The 20,865-nt window shown below is 40.8% G+C and overlaps 1 protein-coding gene across 15 annotated transcripts in view; it reads right to left on the reverse strand.

Moving 5' to 3' along the window:
• MPHOSPH9 (M-phase phosphoprotein 9) overlaps positions 1–20,865 on the reverse strand; it is a 72,001-nt gene that overhangs the window by 7,577 nt on the left and 43,559 nt on the right. For 11 of the 15 annotated variants that reach the window (XM_032243147.1, XM_032243107.1, XM_032243115.1 and 8 more), the window contains 9 exons: positions 16,361–16,408; positions 14,735–14,799; positions 11,655–11,756; positions 6,060–6,194; positions 4,070–4,245; positions 2,758–2,904; positions 1,873–1,993; positions 981–1,084; positions 12–259 (listed from right to left, as the gene is read on the reverse strand). In XM_032243147.1, coding sequence (XP_032099038.1) covers positions 12–259; positions 981–1,084; positions 1,873–1,993; positions 2,758–2,904; positions 4,070–4,245; positions 6,060–6,194; positions 11,655–11,756; positions 14,735–14,799; positions 16,361–16,408 — 1,146 coding nt within the window. Of the gene's footprint in view, positions 1–11; positions 260–980; positions 1,085–1,872; positions 1,994–2,757; positions 2,905–4,069; positions 4,246–6,059; positions 6,195–11,654; positions 11,757–14,734; positions 14,800–16,360; positions 16,409–20,865 lie in introns of those variants that run through there. The other 4 variants (XR_004258227.1, XR_004258224.1, XM_032243199.1 and 1 more) reach the window with 4 other exon arrangements.

The raw sequence follows: 20,865 nt of genomic DNA on the forward strand, positions 1-20,865 counted from the left end.
TTGGTTTTTACCTGGTCCTTTTCTTTTGTAAGTTCATCAAAAAATCGTTCTGTTTCAGCTAGGGTCCTAATTTTTGCGGTATATTCAAACTCATTCCCCTGTGGAGTTACTGAAACCGGCTTACACTGTTCATAGCTAACTGATTTATTCTTCTCCCAGGCAGTTCTCACAGATACTTTCTTCACTCCATTTGGCAACGGTTCAGGGCAAAAGCTATGATTAACATGGTTATCGGTGGCTTTCTCAGAATATGTTTTTTCTGTCAGAGAGGAAAGAATTGCTTATATTTCTTATCTATTTTTCCAGTAGATTGCATACATATTAAATATGTTGCCCAATTTAACTTTCTGGACATAGCTGCTATATGGTCCAAAAAAGCATTGAAAAGAGATAATAATAATCAATCACATTTACTCAGTGCTTTTTTCTCCAAAGAAAAGCCTTGCCCTCTGACAATCTTCACAACTTCCCTTAATGAACTTAAGCAAACTTCATGTAAACGTAAATTAACTTTAAGTAAACTTAAAGCAAAAAAAAAAAAAAAAAAGAAGTTTAAAAACTAATATATCACACTTAGTGGACATACACTAACACTAAACATTTAACATTTTGAGGGCCTACCCAAGTGATTTCATATACATTGTCTTACAGCTTTATTCCATATTTAGAATATAAATGAGAAAAAAAAGTTACCCAAAGCCTATGCTGCATATAGAGACTAAAAGTAAAGAGAATAACTGAACAGTATGGCCCTGGTAATTAAATATCAACACTCCCTGTACCTCAGTTTCCCAACTTTTCAATGAGGATAACAACATTGACATAACAACACACAGCATCATGAGTGCTTAGTTTCAGAGGCCCTTAAGTAGGAAAATATTTAAGTGCAGGATATTATAATATTTAGAACATTGAGAGATACCAGAATCTCAAAAAATGAATGACTAAAACCATAACTAATATTTTTTAGGAAAAGGTACCTTCCGAGTCATCTAGAGGAAGAAACTGGAGTTGCTTTCTTGGATTGGTACGTTGTAATGTTGACACAGGAACAGTATCTAAATCATCCAAAAGTATATCAAATCTATTGAATGAAGCAAGTTACTTGTGAGAAAAAAATGTTAACTGATTTTCCCTATCTCCACTAGAAAGATGAGCTGGCATCCAGCTAACTCACATATTTATGTATTTTCTTAAAAGAAAGCTGGTTACATAATTTTCTAAAACTGAAATTTCTTTCTAATTTCTAACAAAATTGCATTTACATACTAAAGACTTAAAACACCCATACATTATCTCATTATAAAAACCTTATGAAATAAGCAGGGTTGTTATTATTATCCCCGTTTTATAGAAGAGGAAACTGAGGTTCAATGTGCTTAACTCATCTCCCCAAGAGCCTGTCGGAGTTGGGTCTAGAACCAAGAAGCAATATCCTTCCCCACCAACAGCACGCACAACTGCTTACACTTCGGAGGGGACAATGTCTCAGCAGCACAGGTAAACATGTATTTGGTGCCAGGGCCATACCAGTAAAGCCTACTTTCCTGTACAAATGGCCCAAAAGTTTTCCTGTATCATAAACCTTTTCAGGAAAACAAAGAACTATCATTCTACATACAAAACCTGAATGGCGTGCTGAGGTGATATTTAAAATCTAGTAGCAGCAAGTTTACATAATTAAAAACTGTGTTCATTGTACTGTAGTACTTTAGCTGTAGTACGACATTCACTTATGATTTAAATGAAAACTGCAGAGTTCCCACTGATAAGTGAAAAATCAGTGATAGCTAGAGACATAAGTCAGCATTTGGAAAAAAAAAAAAAATCACTGATATAGTGAACTTTATTCTACAATTTTAGAGAACTTACCGAATTGGACTGCTTTCATTTTTGCTAAGCAGATGACTAAATCCTGGGGACAAGTTTTCTTTAGGGGATCGCTTTGGACTATAAGCCACAGTCACTGGTGTTAGCATAATCTCTCTTTTTGCTATAGAGAAAATGAGAAAATATTCTTTTCCTTCTATATATATCAGCATAACAGTTTATCAGTTTTTTTCCTAAGTTTGAAAGGAATATAATTTCAATGTAAAACTTTGAGAGAGAAATGAGTATACAAAAAAGTAAAATCACTCATAATCCTAACACTCAGAGGTAACCACTGTAACACTGTAGTATATCAGACTGTACTTTCAGCACTCTGACTGAAAACTGGTTTTTCAGGATTTTAGAAGTCGACTGGAAATAAGATGGAAACAGCAGTACATTACTGAACATTCCTATAACACAATAATAAGAATCTCCTTAGCTGGTGTGAAAATGAAAATTTAGGACAGAAATCCTGTGCTTCAACTTTAAAACCAAACCTGTAATTGGTTAAAGAAAAATAGTGACTAATGCTGAGTACTTGAGATCAAATATATAAGAAGTATTTTTGCAGACTAGCTTGAATTAATGTTTGGATAGCAGTCTAGTATCTTTAGAGCTCTGAAGTATTTTTAAGTATTAGTTGCAAACAATTTACTGGACACAATAAAAAATCTCTCTTTAATAAGCAGATTTCTTCATTTATATTTGTAGTATCTGTGTGATCAGACAAATTCATTTATGAACAAGATCTTATTTAGGGGTCCTCTGCTCAGAGTACTCTACTAGGGTGCTAAGGATACAACAGAAACAGGAAATGGGCAAATAGCAGGCACAGCTCAGAGGTCACACTTTTGAACCCAAAAGATGTACACATCCAACTCTTACTTGGAGTACTTGATTTACGATTTGAAGGTGGTAAAGATGATGATCTCTGTGAGGCTGAATTAAGTCTCTTTTGTCTCTGTTGGGCACACTTTTCTGGAGAACGACTTGCAAAGACTGAACTTTCAGTTTGCCGAGGATTTGCTAATTCTACAGCAGACCAAAAAAACAAATCAAAACAAGCCTAAGCTTCAGTTATCCACCTTTATTAACAGGTGGTTACACACCAAGCCAGGTCCTCTACACAGCTCAGTTTCTGCTCAAAGCATTTATTCTTACCGGCTAGGTTATATGACTATTTGCAAATGCTCCGCATTATAATGATAAAAAAATGTTTGATGAAGAAAAATGTGGGAGTTTTAAATGAATTCATTCTGGTTCCCTGTTTACAATTGGCATTGAAGGTGATTTTTCAAGAGGGTTATTTTTAGAAAGCAGGTTACTAATTTATCTGCTATGACACTGGGAGATGTAACCCCAAAGACACTAATAGAATGACTAAGGGGTCTGAGCAAGCAAGCATAGAGGAAAAGGAAAGAAACATATTGGTGACCTGGACCTGTGAAAAAACACAGTATTAAAGACGCTGCTTGCCTTATCTACAGATGCTCAGTAACTAAGAAAGGGAAGAAAGAATAGGAAATATTATATCTTACTTCATAAATACCAAATGCCTATCACAGCTTTCTGCTGTGTGCAAGTAAGACAAACTGACAGAAATGTCTCAAATATCCTTAGGAATGCCATGTAAGGCCAGGAGCAGTGGCTCACCACTGTAATCCAATACTTTGAGAGGCCAAGGTGGGTGAATCACTTGAAGCCAAGAGTTCGAGACCAGCCTGGCCAACATGGTGAAACTCCGTCTCTGCTAAAAATACTAAAATTAGCTGACTATGGTAGAGGGCACCTATAATTCCAGGTACTGGGGAGGCTGAGGCAGGAGGGTCATTTGAACCCAGGAAGTGGAGTTTGCATTGAGCTGTGTAGCACACTGCACTTCAGCCTGGGTGAAAGGGCAAGACTGTCTCAAAAAAAAAAAAAAAAAAACCAGAATGCCGTGTAAACCTCTTTCATAATCAGAATGTAACATGCGGTTTACTTTGTACAAAAGGTACATGTTATGCCAGAACTGTGATAAATTATTTAACTAGGACATTCAATTATCTATGAAACGAGGCTGAAGTAGCAGGAAAATAGCAAGTTTACAGAGTTAAAACTTTTAATTTCATTACCTAAAGATTTTAATTGGAAAGAAGATAATATAAATGGGGAAAATATATCTATATCCATCTATCTCAAACATGGAAATACTCACTATTTGAGGTGTCCTCTTTCTCTGTCTGTGTCCCCCAATTTTTAAATATTTTTCCTTCATCAACTTCTTTCAAAGCTCTCATGATAGGCATGTCTGAAGTCTCTCTTTGCTTTTTTATCAACAAGCTTGTTGATGAACTTCCAGGTGAAGAATCCTTTTCCGGAGGTGAATGGTACCTTAAACAATAATTTTAAGACATACAGTGTTATGGACCAAACATGTCACCCCCACTCCCATCTCAAACATACACATTGAAGCCCTAATCTTCAACATGATGGTATCTGGAGGTGGAGCCTTTACGAAGTCATTAGGGTTGGATGAGGTCATGAGGGTGAAGCCCCTACGATGAAATTAATGCCCTTATAAAAAAAAAAAAAAGGGGGGGGGTGGGGGAAGAGGGCTGGGCACAGTGGCTCACACCCCATAATCCTAGCACTTTGGGAGGCCGAGGCAGGCGCCTGAGGTCAGGAGTTTGAGACCAGCCTGACTAACATGGAGAAATCCCATCTCTACTAAAAATATAAAATTAGCTGGGTGTGGTACGCACACCTGTAACCCCAGCTACCCAGGAGGCTGAGGCTGGAGAATCGCTTGAACCCGGGAGGCAGAGGTTGCAGTGAACTGAAATGGTGCCACTGCACTCCAGCCTGGGCAACAAGAGTGAAACTCCAACTCAAAAAAAAAAAAAAAAAAAAAAAAAAAAAAAAAAGGGAGGAGGCAGGAGCACTCTCTCTGTGCACAGACACCAAGGAAAGGCCATGTGAGGACATAAGCAGGAAGAGGGCCCTCACCAAACACTCAGCACCCTCATCTTGCACTCCCAGCCTCCAAAGGTAGAGGAATGTGTGTTGTTTATGCCACCTAGTCAGTGGTAATTTGTTATAACAGTCCAAGCTAAAACACATACTTTACAGGGGTTATTAGGAGAATAACAGAGTTGACAATTATACTCCACAATGAGTACGCTTTGCAATGCAAATAAATTAAACCTGCATACAGTGCTTTCCGATCCTTCTAACATCCTACACTTAGAAGAACAGCATCTGCACAGCACTCTGGAGTAAGCGGATGAGGCTGCTCACACAGGCTCGGGGCTCAGGCTGTCCAGAGCCATCTGAAGCGGGAGAGGATCAACATCTTTTGTTTTATTTATTATTTATTTTTGAGATGGAATTTTACTCTTGTTGCCTAGGCTGGACTGCAATGGCATGATCTCGGCTCACCGCAACCTCCACCTCCTGGGTTCAAGTGATTCTCCTGGCTCAGCCTCCTGAGTAGCTGGGATTATAGACTTGTACCACCATGCCTGGCTAATTTTGGATTTTTAGTAGAGATGGGGTGTCACCATGTTGGTCAGGCTAGTCTCGAACTCCTGACCTCAGGTGATCCACCCACCTCGGCCTCTCAAAGTGGTGGGATTACAGGTGAGAGCCATCGCACCCAGCCTCATTTGTTTTTAGACAAGGTCTCACTCTGTCGCCCAGGCTAGAGTGCAGTGGCACACTCACAGCTCACTGTAGGCTTGACCTCCCCAGGCTCCGGTAATCGTCCCACCTTACCCTCCCAGGTAGCTAAAACTATAGACGTGTGTCACCATGCCCAGCTAACACATATATATTTTTTGTAGAGGTGGGATTTTGTCACGCTACCCAGGCTGGTCTCGAACTCTTGAGCTCAAGCAATCGCTCCATGTTGGCATCCCAAAATGTTGGGATTACAGGCGTGAGCCACCACACCTGGCCTGAGGATCGACATCCTATCTAATCACAAACCCATACTGTGCCACTGAGCACAGGTGGGGAAGCTCTGCAGAGCTCATGGAAGTAAAGTATTCTAATAGTAGTTGCCTTTCAAAGCAAAATAAAAGTCAGGTTCTCAAAATTAAGACATTCAAGAACCAAAGAGAAGACTTCCTGAACATTTAAAAGCAACTGAAATCTCTAATAAAACATAACATCCCTAAATAGAATCTTTAGAAAAGTTATCTCACCCAGGGCTACAGGTTTCCTCCAGCTGGTTATCCACGTTACTGTCCTGGGTATCCAAAGGCTGGCCAGTAAAGATGGAGTACTCTGCACCTGGAATCAGCCACTTCCGCCTGCTGACGTCTGAAGTTGCTAGTGTGCTATTAGAATGAGAAAGTTCAGGCACTGCAAAGGTCTGCACTTCAATTCAGACCGTATGTGCATATAAAACAATCTGCTCTCAAACAGTATTTACACATTTGCACAGTAATTTAAAAACCACACAGAACAATCTATATTTTAGATACAACTCTATTTTACAGTTTTATGATTCAACTTAATTGTTCTCCTAGGTTTCTGTTGCTCCTGAATTGCAGTCAAGATTCAAGTACTTGTGGCTCTGAACATTCCCCTCACTGCCTCTCAGACATTCACACCCTTTACACTCTGTGCCCCTACTATAGATGAGGGTAAGGTGTTGAATTAAACAGGGCTGTCCTTCTTGAACCCTTCAGACCAGCACTGTCCAACAGAATCTTCTGCAAAACCAGAAACGCTGTCTGCACCATCCAATACAGCAGTCACAAGTCCCGTGTCACTACTGAACACCTGAAATGTGGCTGGTAAGACTGAAGAACCAGTTTTAAAATGTTAATTTTAGTAATGAAAGTTTTCAGTATCCAAATGGAGTCACTAATGTCAAACTTCCACAAAATGGAGCTGGGAGGTCACAAAGGAGCAGCCCTCTCACACAGATACCAATTATGGGAACTATTAAAGGAATTCCTCAGAACCACAGTATTCCAGATAATAAGCTGCTTGTACAAGGAAGCATCCCTAACAAGGGATGTCTCCACCAATGAGCTGATGCTAATGCCCACAACATGCTCCTGTAACCAGTGGTCTTTGTTTCAGAACAGTTTAGTGCACTGTGGACTGCCTTTTGTCTTTTAAAGTTTCCTGTGTCCCAACCCCTTTGGACGTGCTTATACCATAAGCATAGTACCATAGCACAGTACCATAGCATGCATACTCCAGATTGCAAACCTCCAACATTTCCAGATAAACTACTTTGGAGAGTCAGTCTCTGTCGCTCATTTTAGGTTGACATGATTGATTTTAAATTGTAATGTGGCTGTTGGCAGGACTGTACTGAACAGTGTAGTTCTAGACTACTACTCCCCCAGCTCATCTGAGGTTCCCACTATCATGTTAACCCCCAGTCATTCCCCAGACTTTAGAGCCTGCATCATTTTCTCCACACCTACTCCTGCTCTCACACTAGGCAACTTCCTGACTGCTCTCTCCAGTGAGGTGACCCTCTACTCCTCAGCCAGCCACCTCAGAGGGTACTCGCTGGCTTTTGTCATAACCAGAGAACACATTTCCCTTAAAAAACCAATACTCCAAAGACTCCACCCCATTCTGCCTCCTGCCCTCAAGCTTCAGCACAGCAACGTGTTGCAACTACACTTTGCTGTTGCACAAAGGCCACTGTAGATGATATATAAGTGAATAAACTTGTGTTTCATGAAAATTTTATTTGTAGACACTACAATTTGAATGTCATACAATTTTTCTTTTTTTTTTAGACGGAATCTCACTCTTTCACCCAGGCTGGAGTGCAATGGCGTGATCTTAGCTCCCTGCAACCTCCGCCTCCCAGCTTCAAGTGATTCTCCTGTCTCAGGCTCCCGAGTAACTGGAACTACAGGTATGTGCCACCACGGCTGGCTGATTTTTGTATTTTTAGTAGAGACAGCGTTTCGCCATGTTGGCCAGGCTGGTATCAAGCTCCTGACCTCAGAAGATCCATCCGCCTCGGCCTCCCAAAGTGCAGGGATTACAGGTGTGAGCCACCACACCTGGCCTATCATACAATTTTCATGTGTCATGAAATATTCTTTTTTTTCCCAAACACATAAGAGTGTAGAAACCATGCCTTACTCAGCGACCTTACAAAAACAAGTGGTTCAAGCCAGATGTGACTCCATAGGCTAGAGTCTGCCAACCCCAGCTCTGCTGCTGCACTGTCACACTGCAGTACCATGCTTGAGTGTATGACAATATTTTCCAACTTCCAGCTGTTAGACTTTCAGGTTGTTTTCATTCACTTTTTTTTTTTTTTTTTTTTAAAGACAGAGTGTTGCTCTGTTGCCCAGGCTGGAGTGCAGTGGCACAATCTTGGCTCACTGGAACCTCTACCTCCCGGGTTCAAGGGATTCCTCAGCTTTCCGAGTAGCTGGGATTACAGGCATACACCACCATGCCCAGCTTATTTTTGTATTTTTAGTAGAGATGGGGTTTCGACATGTTGGCCAGGCTGGTTTTGAACTCCTGACCTCAACTGATCCACCCACCTTGGCCTCCCAAATTGCTAGAATTATAAGTGTCAGCCACTGTGCCTGGCCTTAATTCACTCTTGAGTACACTCTGAATGGGTTTCACTGCTATCACTCTATCCAAACTGTTCAATAAACATTAGCCTCCAGTTTGCAAAGATCTTGCAGTCTTCACCTTGATCTCTCAAGCAGCACTGGGAGATTATGACATATATTATACATCAGTTTTCATCCACAATTCCTAGCTCATAATTCCCATATCCCTAGCTCATAATTCCCATATCCCTTGTTGCAGTCAACAGAATCTCTAACCTTCTCAGGTCTTCCTTTCACCTTACCAGGGCAGGATTCTAATTATGGGTCATAAGACCCTCATTCGAATCAGAGAGGGTCCTGCCACATCCTCTGGAGGAAAGAATGCTGCACAAAGAGGCCAAGAAGGATCTGAACAGACAAGCCTTGCTGGGTTTAGATCACATCCTTTCTGTCCAGTTACATTTCAACACAGTTGTCCAAGCTTCAATCAGGCCCATGGAATGAGGCCTCCATAAAATGCCCAAGAGGACAGGGCTCTAGAGCTTCTGGAGAGCTGAACAAGAGTTCATACATGAGCAGAGAGAGTGGCACACCCCAACTCCACTGGGACAGAAACTCAAGTACTGGAGATCCTTCCAGACCTCACCCTGTATCTCTTCAACTGGTTATTTATTTGTATCCTTTAAAATATCATCTGCAATAAATTGGTAAACATGTTTCTCTTGAGTTGTATGAGTCACTCTGGCAAATTAATTGAACCCAAAGAGAGAGTCATGGGAACCTCAACTTGAAACCAGTTGGTTAGACATGCCAGAGGTCTGGACTTGCAAATGGTGTCTGAAGCTGGGGTAGTCTTGTGGAGTGAGCCCTGAGCTTACGGGATCTGACCCTATCTTTGCGTAGATAATATCAGAAATGAATGGGAGGACAAGTGGCTAGGTCCCTGGAAGAACTACCTGCTTGCTTGCTTGCTGGTGAGGAGAAACACCACATATCCTCGATCACAGAGGTCTTCTGAGTTGATTGTTGCGCTGGCATGAGAGCACAGGGAAAACACAGGGTGGATTCTGCACTCAATCCCGGTAGCTGCTTGTTTTCCTCTAGCTTTCTGGCAGCACCTTCTCAGGTTCCTTTGCCAGCTCTCTCTTATCTGACACCAAAGTGTCAGAGTTCCTGCCCCAGGCCTACTTATCACTAAACACACTCAGTCTGCATCCATCCTACAGCTTTAGGCACCATCTAGAAAGAGACAACTCCAAAATTTATCATTCCATTCTAAAACCTTATTTTTGAGCTACAAATTCATTTATAATTGGCTACTTGATTTCCACTTAGAATCGACATGAATCTCAAACAAAAATACTCAAGATGGAAATTCTGATCTCTTCCCTAGTTCAACATATCAACTGGGTACCTTTAGTTGTTTGAGACAGAAACCAAGGAATTATTCTAACACCTCCTTTTCTTTTCTTGCTTTGCCATCCAATTCACAACCATGTCCTGTAGATCCTACCTCCAGAATCTCTCCCGAAGATTCTCTTTTGTCCATTTCTGTGACCAGCACCTAGCTAACACAATCTCTCTGCTAGCACTGCACCAGCCTAACTAGTCTCCTGCTTCCATTCTTTCCTTCTCCATCTTCTCATGGCAGGTACATTAATAAGACAAAAACTAGAAGACATCATTTTATCACATAAAAACCTTCAAAGACTTCCCAATGGACTTAGGGCAAGATCCAAACTCTTGACCATGGCTTAGAAAGCTATAAATGATCAGTTGGGCGCAGTGGTTCATGCCTGTAGCCCCGGCACTTTGGGAGGCTGAGGCGGGCAGATCACGAGGTCAGGAGTTTGAGGCCAGTCTGGCCAACATAGTGAAACCCCATCTTAAAAAAAGAAAAAGAAAAGAAAGCTATAAATGATCAATCTCTGATTTCACCTAAGGCGATTTTGCCTCTTGCTGGAAATATTCAGGCCACGTTAGCCTCCCTTAGGCTCTTCAAACATGCTAAGCTCCTTCCTACCTGAGGACTTAGCAAGGCAATTTCTCTACATGGACCACCTCCCAGACACCCCACCCTGCCTATCCCTCACCCCACACCTCCTGCTCCAGCAACTCAATGCACGGGTGACTCCTCTGCTTATGAACCTCCTCTAAACAAAGACTTTCCCGGCCGGGCGTGGTGGCTCATGCCTGTAATCCAAGCACTTTGGAGGCCAAGGCAGGCGGATCACCTGAGGTTGGGAGTTCAAGACCAGCCTGACCAACATGGTGAAACCTCATCTTAAAAAAAAAAAAAGAAAGAAAAAGAAAGGCCTTCCCTGGCCCCCAACCCGAGGCTCTTCCTTTTATCTCTCTCAAATGTTCAATTTGTTACTTACATCTTTTCTCTAAAAAAAAAAGAATTTGCTATGTTTTACTAAGATTGATTAACAAAGACCTAGAAAAAACTTCTTTTAAAATCTGTTTTATTTTATACAGATGGGTTCTTGCCATGTTGTCCAGACTGGTCTCAAACTCCTGGGCTCAAGTGATCATCCCACCTGGGCCTCCCAAAATGCTGGAATTACAGGCGTGAGCCACTGTGCCCGGCCCTAGAAAAAGCTTCTCATTTGACAATTACAACTTGGGTCACAAATTACAATTTAAAATCATTTTTCTGGTAAATGTCATTATAAAGTTATAACTTTATTCTTTATTTATACTAAAATCATAATAAAAGCCAGGTATGAAAATAATTTATTCTGTAAGGATATCATCAAGACAGTGCTAAGATATAGCCAAGCTATTTCTGAAAGAACTAAATAAACTAAATAGAAAACCCGAACAACCTAATGAAGATGCATCTTCGTAGTTCCTTTCATTAACACAGGAATAAAATGTCTGAAATTTTAGGCAAAAAGACCTTTTGAGATGTTCTAGACCCTTGTCCTTATTTTTACAGATAATAAAAATGAATTCCAAAAAAGGTAAGTGACGTGCCTAAGGTCACACAGCTGGGCAAAGAACAAAATACATTCCAAGTTTCCTTACTCCCAATTTGATCCTACTGCATTTCTTAATTTTAGCAAATGCCTCTGCACAAGAGAGTTTACAATATCCAGTAATTAATTTAACACATCTAAGTTCAGGGTTAATGACATTTAACCCTGACTTTCTTATGATTTAGACAGGTGAGCTTCTGGTCTTAATAGAAGCATGCACCTATTTCTAGCTTTATAGAGAGTAAATGAAATAACTTACTTGGCACGCAAGGGTCTCACGTGAGTTCTAGAATTATGACGAAGGCTTAACATATTTTCATGTTCTACTTGCTTGACCTGAGCTTCAAGTTTTGAAATCATTCTAATTCAAAAGCAATAAGATAAATTAAGTACATTTCAACAAATTTAAAATATAGCTCAACCACAGTTTAATTAACAGACCCTTCTAGAAAATGGGTGATAAAAGAGTTGCAAGTCCATAAACCCTTTTCATAGGTAGGTGGATCACCTGAGGTCAAGAGTTTGAGACCATCCTGACCAACATGGTAAAACCCCAGCTCTACTAAAAATGCAAAAATCAGTCGGGTGTGGTGGCACACACCGGTAATCCCAGCTACTCAGAAGGCTGAGGAAAGAGAATCGGCTTGAACCCAGGAGGTGGAGGTTGCAGTGAGCCAAGATCACACCACTGCACACCAGCCTGGGTGACACAGTGAGACTCCATCTCAAAAAAAAAAAAAAAAAAAAAACCTAAACAAAAACCAGTGAATCTACAAATAGAAAAACAAATACATTAAAACTCTACAAAGAAACATTTTCCATACAACTGAATTAAAAGGGAACCACAAACAAACTTAATATCACAAATTATATAAAGTTGACTACAGATCAAAACGTCATATTTATAAATTAAATAAAAATAAAATTAAAGTTACAAACAAACTGCATTCTAATGTGTTTAATCCTAATATGTACATAGCCATGCATACAATAGGTAACACTTTCACAATGAGGAACCAGGCTTAACTTCCAAAAACAGAGTTTTAACCTTCTTTTTTTGAGACAGAGTGTCACTCCATCGCCAGGCATCAGGCTGGAGTACAGTGGCGCAATCTTGGCTCACTGCAATCTCAGCCTCTTGGGTTCAAGCAATTCTCCTGCCTCAGCCTCCCGAGTAGTTGGGATTACAGGCGTGCACCACCACGCCCACCTAATTTTTGTATTTTTAGTAGACACGGGGTTTCACCATGTTGGCCAGGATGGTCTCAATCTCTTGACCTCGTGATCTGCTGGCTCAGCCTCCCAAAGTGCTGTGATTACATGTGTGAGCCACCACGCCCAGTCCAAAAAACTTTTCTTAAAAAAAAAAACCTTCTAAGTTTTAAAAGAGGCAGAGGCTAAAATATTGCAAACAAAATATAGGTATTTCATCTATTTGTGCCATGTTCAAAACAAAAGCCTATTTTCAAGTTTACCAACAGGAAATAACTACTCTGGCCAACTGACTGTTTTAAAGATATCCTGGCATTCATGCTGTTCTTTTTTTCCCTTCATTTAAGAGATGAGGTCTCGCTCTGTTATCCAGGCTGGAGTGCACTGGCATCACTGCTTGCTGCAGCCTCAAATCCCTGTGCTTAAGAAATCCTCCTGCCTCAGCCTCCTAAGTAGCTGGGACTGCAGGTACATGCCTCCATGACTGGCTTGATCTTTTAAACTCTGCATATGACTTTATCTCATCTTTCCAACTCAAATTCTTACCTACTTTGATGCAACAAAAATTTGAGAAATAACAGCTCTAACAAGGCTGATGTTTTATACCAATCTGATAAGAAAGTTATCACTAGAACTGAATGAATCACAGAAGAGAGGCAGATGAGAAATCTAGACAGCATTTCTGTTCTTCTCTATAGGAAGTTCTTAAGACTGCAATAAAATTTCTAAGTAAGGGACATTACTTATATCCAAATACAAATATAAAATTTGCTCTCAAGCCAGTTTAAATATTTCTCTTTTCTTTCTTTTTTTTGAGACAGTCTTGCTCTGTCACCCAGGCTGGAGTAAAGAGGTGTGATCTCAGCTCACTGAACCTATACCTCCAGGGTTCAAGCATTTCTCTGCCTCATCCTCCTGAGTAGCTGGGATTACAGGCATGCACCACCATGCCCGGCTAAATTCTGTATTTTGAGTAGAGATGAGGTTTCCCCTGTTGGCCAGTCTGATCTTGAACTCCCAACGTCAGGTAATCTACCCACCTCAGAGTCCCAAAGTGCTGAGATTACAGGAGTGAGCCACTGCGCCCAGGCCAGTTGGATATTTCTAATCATTTGCAATAGATACCACGTATGATTCTTTCCCTATCTAATTAAACAAATCAGATCATTAATACAGTCTCCAAACCAGGTCTTTCTGAAAGTAAATGACCACAATTTTGGTGTTAATGCTGTTTTCTTTTTGAAGGACAAAAATAATTCTTAAAGTTCTTCCCAGTGGTTAAATATCATTTGGATTTTAACCTATGCTGAGAAAATACATAATGTTTGGGAAAATATCAACCTTTGAGGCACAACCGCCAATACATTTTATTTATTTAAAACATCTTGTTTGAAGTCAGGTGCATAGTGGTGCATGCCTGTAATCCCAGCACTTTGGGTGGATGAGGCGAAAGGATCACTTGAGGCTGGGAGACTGAGACCAGCCAGGGCAACATGGTAAGATCCTACCTCTACAAAAAGTTTTTAAAAATCAGCCGGGCTTGCTGGGCTGAGTGGCTTATTTCTGTAATCCCAGTACTTTGGGAGGCTGAGGCTGGTGGATCGCTTGAGGTCAGGAATTCGAGACCAGTCTAGCCAAAATGGTAAAACGTCTTTATAAAAAATACAAAAAATTAGCTGGGTTTGGCGGTGCACTCCTGTAGTACCAGCTACTCGGGAGGCTGGGGCAGGAGAATTGCTTGAACCCAAGAGGAGGAGGTTCCAGGGAGCCGAGACTGTGCCACTACACTCCAGCCTGGGTGACAGAGCAAGACTCTGTCTCAAAAAAAAAAAAAAAAAAAAAAAAATTCAGTCAGGCAGATTGCTTGAGCCCAGGAATTCACAGTCAGCCCAGGCAATGTAGTGAGACCCTATCTCTTTAAAAAAAAAAAAAAAAAAAAAAAAAGAAAGAAAGAAAAGAAATCTTGTTTCGCTGAAATGAAATGTATTTCCATGTCAGGGAAAATTAACATAAAACTAGTTCTCAAACTGCTTAAAAATCCTCAAGAAAAACTTCTTTCTCATCATGTTCAATACAGACACATAAAAGAACAACTGAGGTATGTGTACGTAAGATAATACATTTTACCTTTTTAAATCAGAAATCTGAGTATATGCATCAAGCAATTTGTTCTCGGTTGTATTTAATGCATCCTGTGGAAATAAATGAAAAACTCAGATAACTGAAGATAAATATTCAGATATATCATTTTAAAATGCATAAAAGAAAAAGAATCTAAGGCCAAACCAGGTAGCTACAAACTATACTCAGCAAGTATGGCATCAACCACAGAGCCAGGACAGACAGTTCAAGGAAAACAAATGAGAGCAAAGCACCAGCCTACACAAGTCACTCTGTATAAGTCCCCTGGGTAACAGATACAGCCCATTATACTTTGCTTAATTAGAAACAAACCAGTGTTAAAATAAACATATTTAACCACAAACTTGACTAAAACCTCAGAAGGATGGTAAAACAAGTATTTTCAATGAGATTTAGATATCACAGGATCTGCTCCTGAACCCTCAGAACGGTTTGGCTGCCAAGCTATGCAGGCCTTTTTGTTAAGCTTCAATATCGACAACCCTGCATTCTGTGCAACAGAAATACATGGGCCTCACTTACAGCATCGTTGAAGGGTTTTACTAAATGCAAATATGTAGTCCCCAAACAGAGCTTTCATCAAGAATTCAAACATGGCCAGGCACGGTGGCTCATGCCTGTAATCCCAGTATGTTGGAAGACTGAGGCAGTTGGATCACCTGAGGTCAGGAGTTCGAAACCAGCCTAACCAACATGGTGAAATCCTATCTCTACTAAAAATACAAAATTAGCCGGGCATGGTGGCACATGCCTATAATCATGTGCCACCACACCTGGGAGCCTGAGGAAGGAGAACTGCTTGAACCCGGAAGGTAGAGGCTGCAGGAGCCAAGATCGCGCCATTGTACTCCAGCCTGGGCAACAAGAACGAAACTCCGTCTCCAAAAAAAAAAAGAATTCAAACATAATTCATGAATTCAACCCTACCAACAGCTAACCCAGTGAAAATCAAAGCTTGATATTTAAATGGTATTAAGTGGCTGGGTGCAGTGGCTCACATCTGCAATCCCAACACTTAGGGAAGCTGACGCAGGTGGATCACTTGAGGTCAGGAATTGGAAACCAGCCTGGCCAACATGATGAAACCCTGTCTCTACTAAAAATATAAAAATTAGCCTGATGTCGTGGCAGACGCCTGTAGTAGTCCCAGTTACTCGGGAGGCTGAGGCAAGAGAATTGCTGAAACCCAGGAGGCGGAGGTCACAGGGAGCCAAGATTGCACCGTTGCACTCCAGTCTAGGCAACAAGAGCAAACCTCCATCTCAAAAAAAAAAAAAAAAAAGAAAAGAAAAGAAAACACAAAACAAATAAACAGTACTAAATAGTTATTTTCATCAGTATGGTACCTTACACTTTTTTGAACAATTTCATTTCAAATGTAATAGCCATTCAGTAAGTATTTGTTAGTTTAATGAATCTCACAAACTTGTTAGTTAAATGGGGCAGATATTTGAAAATAAGGATAATGAAACAGGATAAGCAAGTTCCCATTCCAACAGCTATGGAAGGTTCAGGAAAGGGTACAAGAAGGAGGAAGAGTCAGTACCCTTGATTCCCAATCCAATGTTTCTGCCTCTGCATGAAATCTAGACATGAACCATTACCCCTTACCTTTACTCTTCCATGTTCTTTTCCAAGGGACTCATACTCTCCTAAAAGCTACAAGGAAAAACAAAAAAAATTGCACCACAAAATTAAACATTATTATATCAACGGAGGGATATTCTATGAAATAACTGCCCATACCCTTCAAAAATGCCATGTCATGAAAGAGAAAGGGCAACAGAGAATTGGTGATTCAGTGTAAGAGGAATGGGACAATTCTCAATTTCTTGAACGGTTTCTATACATTTGAAATTATTTCAAAATAAATAAAGCTGGATCAGCCTGGCCAACATGGTGAAATCCCGTCTCTACTAAAAATACAAAAATCAACTGGGCATGGTGGCTCATGCCTGTAATCCCAGCTACTCAGGAGGCTGAGGCAGGGGAATCACTTGAACCTGGGAGGCAGAAATTGCAGTAAGCCAAGATTGCGCCACTGCACTCCAGCCTGGGCGAAAAAGCAAGATTCTGCCTCCAAAAACAACAACAAAAAAGAGTTGTTAGAAACTGAAAAAGAAATATTAAGACTAGAAGAACAAAGAGACTGTGATAAAAACTAAAATACAAGGCCAGGCGTGGTGGCTCATGCCTGTAATCCCAGCACTTTGGGAGGCTGAGGTAGGCAGATCACCTGAGGTCAGGAGTTCAAGACAAGCCTGGCTAACATGGTAAAACACTGTCTATACTAAAAATACAAAATTTAACCGGATATGATGGCGGGCGTCATACAGTCCCAGCTACTCTGGAGGCTAAGGCAAGAGAATTGTTTGAACCCAGGAGGCGGAGGTTGTTGCAGTGAGCTGAGATCGTGCCACTGCATTCCAGCCTGGCTACAGAGCAAGACTGCGTCTCAAAAAAAAACTAAAATATAAATAACTTTTAGATAATCAACCCATGCAATACAACTTCTCCTGTTTAAACTTCCAGAAAAATAGTACAAGGAAAAGAGAGGTAGCACATTAATAGAGAAATAACATTAGCAAGTTCTGCAGAACTGCAGGACATTAATTTCCAGATTAGAAGAACCTGTGCGCCCAATAAATGAAACAAGTCTTATATCAAGAAATATTGTTACAGGCCAGGCACAGTGACTCATACCTGTAATCCCAGCACTTTGGGAGGCTGAGGCTGGCAGATCATTTGCGGTCAGGAGTTCGAGACCAGCCTAGCCAACATGATAAAACTGTCTCTATTAAAATTACAAAAAAAATTAGTCGGGTGTGATGTTGCATGCCCATAGTCCCAGCTACTTGAGAGGCTGAGGCAGGAGAATTGCTTGAACCCAAGGCAGAGGTTGCAGTGAGCCAAGATCTCAACACTGCACTCCAGCCTGGGCAACAAGCAAAACTCTCGTCTCAAAAAACAATTATATATATATATATATACACATATATATATATATATATATATACACACACACATATATATATATATATATACACACATATATATATATATATATACACACATATATATATATATATATATATACACACACATATATATATATATATTTTAAAAGGCCAGGCGCTGTGGCTCACGCCTGTAATCCCAGCACTTTGGGAGGCCAAGGCAGGCACAGGAGTTTGAGACCAGCCTGGCCTACATGGTGAAACCCTGTCTCTACTAAAAATAAAAAAATTAACTGGGCATAGTGGCATGTGCCTGTAATCCCAGCTACTCAGGAGGCTGAGACAGGAGAATCGCTTGAACCCAGGAGGCGGAGGTTGCAGTGAGCCAAGCGAGATCATGCCACTGCACTCCAGCCTGGCGACAGAGTGACTCTCCGTCTCAAAAAAAGAGACTGGGTACATGACTCGGTCACAGGCATGATGGCAGGTGTCTGTAATCCCAGCTACTTGGAGGGCTGAGTCGGGAGAATCACTTGAACCCAGGAGGCAGAGGTTGCAGTGAACTGAAATCGCGCCACTGCAATCCAGCCTGGGTGATACAGTGATACTTCGCCTTAAAAAAAAAAAAAAAATTAGCAGTAACCTCTTGGCTAAAAAAAAAAAAAAAAAAAAAAAAATTGTTACAAAATTTCAGCATAAAAAGGATAAAAAGATGATCCTTAAAAACTTCCAGAAAGAAAAAATAACCACATTCTGAAGGAATGAGAAACATGATTATTAAATGCAACGTGGCCCAGGCACTCTTGCTCATGCCTGTAATCCCAGCACTTTGGGAGGCCAGTATGGGAGCATCACTTGAGCTCAGGAGTTGGAGACCAGCAAGGGCAATACAGTGAGACCTCATCTCCACAAAAAAATAAAATTAGCCAGGCATGGTAGCATATGCCTATAGTGCCTGTAGTCCCAGCTACCCAAGAGACTGAGGTAAGAGGATAATGAGCCCTGGAGGTTGAAGCTGCAGTGAGCTATGAATATGCCTACTGTACTCCACCTGGGTGACAGAGTGAGACCCTGTCTCAAAAAAGTAAAAATAATAAATGCAATGTGTGATACTTGATTGGATTCTGAATTAAAAAGCAAAAACCAAAACATCTATAAAGGGTATTATTCAGATAATTGGCAACATTTGAATGTAGACAGAATGTATATTACATATTAAATCAATGTAAAATTGTACTATATCAATGTTAAATTTCCCGAGGATGAAAAGTACGTTGAGATTACACAGGAGAATGTCTCTGTTCTTCAGAGATACCTGTTGAAGTATTTAAGGGTAAATTATCATAGTGTCTAATTTACTCTCAAATATAGTTCAGCAAAAGAAAAAAGTTTGTTATCTCTATGAAGACAAAGCAATGCTGTAAAATATTCACAATTGATAAATCTAGGTAAAGAATATACATGGGTTTTCACTGTATCATTCTTACAATTTTTCTGTAGGCTTGAAACTTTGAAAGCCATGGGAGGGGAGAAAAAGGAAAATAACTGATCATGTCATAGGCAATAAAACAAAGTTTTCAAATCTGAAGAAAACATATACCCAGAATTACAATTAGGATCTAGATCTTCATCTTCAGCTAGGACCTAGATCTTCATCTACCACAGTTATAGATAATATGTAAAATTCGATAAATAACAATACCAGACCGGGTGCAATGGCTCATTCCTATAATCCCAGCACTTTGGGAGGACAAGGCAGGCGAATCACTTGACATAAGGAGTTCGAGACCAGCCTGGCCAACATGGTGAAATCCTGTCTCTACTAAAAATACAAAAATTAGCCGAGCATCGTGGCACTGGAAATAATCTAGAAAAATAAGAATTCTCATACACTACTGGCAGAAAAATAAACTGGTACAACCATTTCAGAGAGCAATTTAGCAATACCTAAAAAAGATAGCAAAGCTCATAGTCTATGTCCCAGCCACTATACTCAGAGAAAGAGATTATTATAACAGACTGTATTTCCCACTAACAACCACAGCAATATTTCCAATCCCATAAGCTCTTGCAGAACCTTGCTACCTTCCATTAAGAGGTGGAATCCATTTCCCTCCCCACTTGAACCCATGCAGCACTTTGAGAGTGTTTAAAAAATAGAATAGAATACGCTGGGCATGTTTGGCTAAAGCCTGTCATCCCAGAGCTTTAGGAGGCTAGGGCAGGAGGATTGCTTGAGACCAGGATTTCAAGACCAGCCTGGGCAATCATAATGAGACCCCCATCTCTACAAATAAATAAATAAGTAAAAATTGGCCAGACTGGCCAGGCATGATGGCTTGCACTTGTAATCCCAGCAGTTTGGGAGGCCAAAGTGGGAGGATTGTTTGAGCTCATGAATTTGAGACCAGTCTGTGCAACATGGCAACTCTATCTCTGCAAGAAAATACGAAAATTAGCCAGTTGTGGTGGCATGAACGTGTAGTCCCAGCTACTTGGGAGGATGAGGTGGGAGATGGCTTGAGGCGGAGACTGCAGTGAGCCAAGATTGCACCACTTTACTCTAGCCTGGGTGATAGAACCACACCTTGTCTCAAAAAATAAATAACAGGCCAGGCATGGTGGTGCATGCCTATAATCCCAGCACTTTGGGAGGCCTAGGTGGGTGGATCACCTGAGATCAGGAGTTCAAGACCAACCTAACATGATGAAATCTTTTCTCTACCAAATACAAAAAATTAGCTGGGTGTGGTAGCCCATGCCTGTAATCCCAGCTACTTGGGAAGCTGAGGCTGGAGAATCGCTTGAACCTGGGAGACAGAGATTGCAGTGAGCCAAGATCACACCATTGCACTCCCGCCTGGGCAACAAGAGCAAAATAAAATATAAAATGAAATAAAATAAAATAACAAAATAAAATAAATAGTAAACATAAAAATAGCCGGGCGCGGTGGCTCACGCCTGTAATCCCAGCACTTTGGGAGGCCGAGGCGGGTGGATCACGAGGTCAAGAGATCGAGACCATCCTGGTCAACACGGTGAAACCCCGTCTCTACTAAAAATACAAAAAATTAGCTGGGCATGGTGGTGCGTGCCTGTAATCCCAGCGACTCAGGAGGCTGAGGCAGGAGAATTGCCTGAACCCAGGAGGCGGAGGTT

This window comes from Sapajus apella, unplaced genomic scaffold, assembly GCF_009761245.1.
Source record: "Sapajus apella isolate SASKATOON/1434 unplaced genomic scaffold, GSC_monkey_1.0 scaffold2, whole genome shotgun sequence".
In the NCBI taxonomy this organism is placed as follows: Eukaryota; Metazoa; Chordata; class Mammalia; order Primates; family Cebidae; genus Sapajus; species Sapajus apella.